The sequence below is a fragment of the Monoraphidium neglectum genome, assembly GCF_000611645.1.
Source record: "Monoraphidium neglectum strain SAG 48.87 unplaced genomic scaffold scaffold01706, whole genome shotgun sequence".
Taxonomy (NCBI): Eukaryota; Viridiplantae; Chlorophyta; class Chlorophyceae; order Sphaeropleales; family Selenastraceae; genus Monoraphidium; species Monoraphidium neglectum.
Window position 1 is genome coordinate 6274 of NW_014011922.1, and position 5685 is coordinate 11958.

Sequence of the window (5685 nt, forward strand, 5' to 3'; positions counted from 1 at the left end):
GCTCAGCCGCCCGCCGCCGCCCTGCGTGCCCGGCTTCGTCGGCGCCGCCGCCGCCCGCCATGGTCACGGCAGCCGCCTGACCGCCGCCACCGACGCCCGCGCCGAGGCGGCCGCCGCCGGCGGCGGCCGGCAGGAAGCCTGAAGGCGCATGCAGCGGCAGGCCACCCAGCAGGTCTCCGAGCTCGGGCTCCCGCATCAGCAGCTGCTGCTGCTGCTGCTGCTGCTGCTGCTGCTGCTGCTGCTGCACAGGCAACCGCGGCGCGCCGCCGCCCCCCACCCCCGCGCCCGCCGCGGCCTCTACCTCCTGCCTCTCACCACCACCCCCTGAGCAGCCGCCGAACGCTGCGCCAGCCGCGGCTGCGGGCGCGGCCGGCGTGCCCGGGCCAGGTGCGGTGATCCCCGCGATGTCCTGCAGCCTGTGCCCCAGCCCCTCCTGTTCCATCAGGCTCGCGATGTAGCGCCCGTGGGCCTCTAGGCTCAGCTGCAGCTGCCGCTGGGACTGCGGTGGGCCGGCGGGCAGGGCGTTCACCGGGGGTCAAGAGGCGAGCGGCAGGCGGGCACATGGGCGGACGTGCACACACCCGCGATTGCACCATACAGTAGAACAGCTATGGGCTGCAACGAAAGACAGCCAAACGCGCGCCCGCACAAAAACACATACGCTCTCTCTCTCTCTCTCCCTGTGTGTATGTGTGACTGTGTCTTTCTTTCTCCCACGCGAGCGCATGCGTATGTACACACAAACATGCAGGCCCGCACCTCCAGCTGCTCATGTAGCTTCTTCTGGAGATCCATCTGCAGCGCTAATGCATCCTCCAGATCGCGCCGCGTCACGCTGGCTGCCTGCTCGGCCGTCGCGGCATCCACGGCCGCAGCCCCAGCGGCCGCGGCGGAGCTTGTGGGCGCCGCCGCGCTGGTGCTGGGCCCCGCCGACGGTGGCCGCGGGGGCGGCTGGATCTGCTGCTGATGTTGCTGCTGCTGCTGCTGCTGCGCAACCGGCGGCAGCACCTGCCGCTGCTGCTGCAGCAGCTGCTCCGCGGAAGCCAAGGCCGAGGACGCCGCGGCGCCGGCCTGCCCGCCTGCAGCCGGGGCCGCCGCCGCCAGCGGCATCCCCAGCGCCGTCGGCGGCGCGCCGCAGCCGGGCCCTGTGCTGTGCGGCGAGTCGCCGCCCGCCGCGCTCGCGGCCTCCCACGACTCCCCCGCGGCCCCGGCGCCGTCGCTGGCGCCGTCGACGCTGCCCGCGGCGGCGGAGCCGCCGCCGCCGGGCACGCGGGCGTTGAGGCGGTACTTCTGCAGGTGGCTTTTGATATGGTAAATTGTGAGGCCGTCGACGCCCATGGCTTTCAAAATGCCCTTTGGCGTGGCCTTGTCGGGCCCCCCCAGCTGCGCCACGGACCGCACGAACGACGCGTGCAGCTCCGGCGTCCACCGCAGGCGCGACTTGTTGCCGCCCATGCCGGCCGCCGCCGCCGCCGCCGCCGCGGCTGCGCCGCTCGCGTCCGAAGGGGCGCCTGCGAGGGGCGCCGCGGGGTGGGGTGCGGTCGGCGTGCGCTGCGACGTCAGGCAGGCGGGCTCGACATCAGCTGCCGCAGGGGTTGCCGGCGCATGCGCCCCGCACCATTGCTGCTGGGCGTGTGCCTCCACAGTCAGCGCCCTTCTCACCTTGCAGGCTGTAGCCACTCGGCATGTACAGCGCCGGCGCCACCTGCTGCGGGCCCGCCATGCCCATGGCGACCTGCTGCTGCGTGCCGGAAGACGCCATGGAGTGCCCCGCCAGCGGCATGGCTGTCAGCAGCTGGTCAAACGCGCCCGCCTGGTGCTGCACCGGGTACTGCAGCGCGTAGGCCTGCGCCTGCAGATCGGCGGCGGCGTGGGAGGGGGTCATTGGACGAGGAACACCACATACGTCGACCGTGGACGCTTGCCCCCGGCGGCCGCCCCGCCCGCCCCCGTCGCGCAGGTGCCAACCCCGTCAAACCCACCTGTAAGGGGTCCATAGCGCCCATTGCTACCATTTGGAAGGTCTTGGCCTGTGCTGGCTGCGGAGAAGGACCCGACCCCTGCCCCTGCTGTTGATGTTGCTGCTGCTGCTGCTGGTGCCCCACCGAGGGTGGCTGCACTGCCATCTGAGCACCCTGATGCTGCGCCGCGTCGCCATTCCCCGCGGCAGGCTCGAGCGTGCTGTGAAAGTCATCTTGAGGCAGCCACTCGAGCCACGCCCCCAGTTCCGCATCATTTAGTCCGTTATCCATAGCTTTTCATGCACACCCAAGCCCAAGATGGCGTGCAGCGTGATCTGGACCGCGGAGTCTGACAGAACCCGGCAGATAGGGTGATGTGGGCACCGACAGTAGGATAACTTGCCACCAAAACGTCTTCAGGAGGGCTGCATAGAGCTCGTCCACAGAACCAGCCCCGACCACCCGAGGGTGCCTCAAAGGGTTACTAACGCCGGGGTGACGCAACCTCCTAGGATCGCCCAGGGTGTCGCAGGGCATAAATTGGCGGGACTTGGCACATAATCTCTAGTGGACATGCCAAGAGTGCGTCGAGCCGCTGGACTGGAGCGTGTCAGCGCCCGCAGTCGCTGCGTGGGGCCGACATGGCAGGCTGACGCCTGCGATGCATCACTCAGTACACGCACTGCGTCATCTCCACCATGCGCACAGCGAATTCATCCTGTCGCAGCCAAGGCCCTTTTCCCAGGGTGTCAATGTAATTGCCGGCATAAGCACCGGCGACAATGCGCTACAGTAGCCCGCCCTGGCAACACCGGGCCTAACCAGCGCCACCTGCCAACCACATCATTCGTTGTCGTCTTCCTCAGCCCCGCCGCCGCCCACGTCCATTTCCTCGTCATCTATCTTCGGCGCCAGATAGAATCTCACCCACCCGATGTCCTCGATCCTGCGCAACAGGCACAGGGTGGGCTGTTGCTTGCATCCAGCAGAAAAACATTTCAACAGCCGGGGTGCTGTGGGGTTGGCTCAGGGGATAACAATCAGGGTAGGACGGAGAATTGCTAGCAACCAGTCTCTGCTGGAAAAATGAGCAATGAAGCCGGGGGGGGGGGCAGTGTACAGCGTCACCCCCAGAAGCAGCGGCTGTGCCTGGGCAGCCTCCCTCACCCACCCTCCCGCTGGCAGCCCCAGCCAGCGCCCCGTCGCACAGCTGCCGCCTCCGGGCCCCGGCCCGCCGCTGCACAGTCACCTGTAGTCCACGAGCACGGGCAGGTCCGCGCTCATGCACAGCTTGACGGACGCCGCCAGCGGCGCCGCCTTGGCGAAGGAGTTGAGGTAGCGCAGCGCGAAGGACAGCGAGACGGGCTCTGTTATGTCGATGTAGGTGGCCTGGTCGGGCTTGTCCACGGAGGCATTGTGCCTGTCCGGATTCCAGAATGATGCGGGCGAAGGAGTGCGGTCGAGTGATTCGGCTTAGTGCGTTGTCGCTCGCTGGTGAGTGCGTATGTGTGTGTGTAAGTGTGCCTGTGTGTGTATGTGTGCCTGTGTGTGTGTGTGTGTGTGTGTGTGTGTGTGTGTGAGTGCGCAGGCGACAGGCGCGCAAGCCTGCCGGCTGGGTGCAACAAAGATGTTGGGGAGGTGAAGCGCCGGCCAGTGACGTGCTGACTGGGAGAGAGCGCCACTCAACACCAGTGAGCAGCTCGGAAGCGAGCTGGCCGCCATTGAGCACCTGCCCGCGCAAGCACGCGGTCGCCTCGCAGTCCCTGCCCCCGCAAGACCCTCTGGCGGCAGCCTGCCCAAGCCCATCTGGCAGCGGCGTGCCCGGGCCCCCCCTGGCGGTTGTTTGCCGGGGCCCCTCACTTGCAGGTGATGTTGCCCGTGCCCACGTCCCCGCTGGCGCTGAACTTGATGCCCTCCTTGGTGGCGCTGACCACCACAGTGTCGCCGATGGTGGCCAGGTCCTTGCAGATGCGGCTGAAGTCGCTGCTGGGCATGCGCACCTGTCGCCAGGGAGGGATGTGGGGGCCGCGTGGGTGAGGACGGGCCGCAGCACTGCAGGCGCGCGCCGATGGTCGGCCGCACGCGCAGCAACAGGCGCTAGTGAGGTCGGTTGGGGGATCAGAGAGCAGCGGACGGCCTTGCACGAGGCCCGAGCGCGCAGTTCAAGAGGGCGTCCGCGGCAGCGCGCGGCTGCCGGCTGCGCAGACGCGCGCTCGGGACACCCCCTGCAGGCGTCCCATCATCGACGCGAGGCGCGAGCTGCGCGGAGGTTTCCCGGGGCCGTACAGCTGAGGTCCAGGCCCCCCTCCCCCTCACGTCGACGCTGTACTCTGTCTCGGGGATGCCCAGGTGTTCGCTGTCAATGTCCATCAGCTTCAGGTCAAAGTCTGGGTAGGGATGGCGAGGGGGTGGTGCACATTTCTAAGGGGGGGCTTGGAGGTGGCTGCAAAGGTGCAAGGTCCTGATCCAAGCCCTGCTGTTTTCAACCTTCGCAGTCGACAAGAATCCACGCTTGTGGCGCCGTTCAAGGTCCGCCGTGTTGAGGCCCTGCGCCGGCGCGGCCACCTGAGATGCGGTCCGCCTTGGGGCTCTCGAAAATCAGGGTGACACTGTCACTGTCGTCCTGGGCCCTCAGGGTGATGACGTCATCGTTACCTAGCGATGACAACGCGACGCGTGGCGGTTGCTCGCGTGGAGAAGGGAAACAGAGCGGCAGGTGAGGTGCATATGGTTGCAGGGAGGGAGGGGCGCGCTTTTCGAGCTGCATGTGAGGCATCCAAGTGCCCAGCCCTTGCTGACAGTGGTACACCAGCAACGCAAGTCCCCGTGCCGAAGTCAATGGTGGGGACACCTCGCCGTTGGAAGTACATAATCCACGCGCAGCGAACTTCCCTGCAGCATCCCGGTTGGCCCTCTATCCCGTCCCTCTGGCGGCGCACCGCCTGCCCGCCGCCGGCCACCGCGACTGCGCCCGCGCCCTCGCCCGAGCCCGCTCCCTGCCCACCCCACGCCCTCTTCACCTGCGCACTTCAGCACCTTTGCCAGGTTGGCGATGCTGATCCCCAGCGTGCGGTTTCGGTCGCAGCGGTAGTGCTCAAAGCCGTCCTGCCGCAGCATCAGCGTGACCAGGCACACGTGGCTCGTGTCCATGGCCTGCAGCTGGATGCCCGCCGCGCTGCATTCAAAGTTGCCCTCATTCACGAGATCCTTGACCGCATCTACAGTCTTCTTCAGCAGGCTGCCCTGCAGCAGGCGCGCCTCCAGCATCCCCGCTGCGCGTGCCGGGCTCGAGCGTGTCGCAGACGCTACGCTGCCCCTGCTGCCTGCTTGAAAATCGGCGCGGATTGCCGCGCGAGGTTGATCAAAACTCTTGGAAAGGTGGCACAGCGTGTTGCGTCGAGCGATCGACAAGGATCGACGAGTTGACGACGATCACACGATCTGGGATGCCTGCTGGTGACACAGAAGGGGTATATCAAATCGGTGGTCAAGAACAGTGGAACACGCTCAGCATTGTGCGGTACTGTGGTTGTCCACAGCGCTCCATACGATTCCATCACTGATGTGTCACAGAGTGACCGTGTGGGCTGTTGAGGCCGCCACACGTGTGTTCAAAAACCAGTTTGTATTTTTGTAGTCTTGATGCGCCACATCAACACCGCTTGCCGTGCCGTGCTTGCGCCGCTCGCATCTCAGCACGCAAAGCATGGCAACTCAGCAACCC

The 5685-nt window shown here is 66.8% G+C and overlaps 2 protein-coding genes across 2 annotated transcripts in view; both read right to left on the bottom strand.

Annotated features, from left to right (window-relative positions):
- Positions 1-2252, bottom strand: part of MNEG_8773 (hypothetical protein) — a gene marked incomplete at both ends in the record, with an annotated part of 2970 nt that extends 718 nt beyond the window's left edge. The window contains 4 exons of the mRNA XM_014042755.1: positions 82-499; positions 760-1511; positions 1663-1852; positions 1983-2252. Coding sequence (XP_013898209.1) covers positions 82-499; positions 760-1511; positions 1663-1852; positions 1983-2252 — 1630 coding nt within the window. The remainder of the gene's footprint in view (positions 1-81; positions 500-759; positions 1512-1662; positions 1853-1982) is intronic.
- A 552-nt stretch (positions 2253-2804) lies between these two features.
- On the bottom strand, positions 2805-5228 carry MNEG_8774 (Proliferating cell nuclear antigen; the record flags this gene model as incomplete). The annotated part of the gene is made up of 6 exons (XM_014042756.1): positions 2805-2907; positions 3211-3381; positions 3822-3961; positions 4278-4348; positions 4527-4616; positions 4982-5228. The coding sequence occupies 6 exons, from the start codon at positions 5226-5228 to the stop codon at positions 2805-2807; spliced, it is 822 nt and encodes a 273-aa protein (XP_013898210.1).
- Positions 5229-5685: the final 457 nt, after the last annotated feature.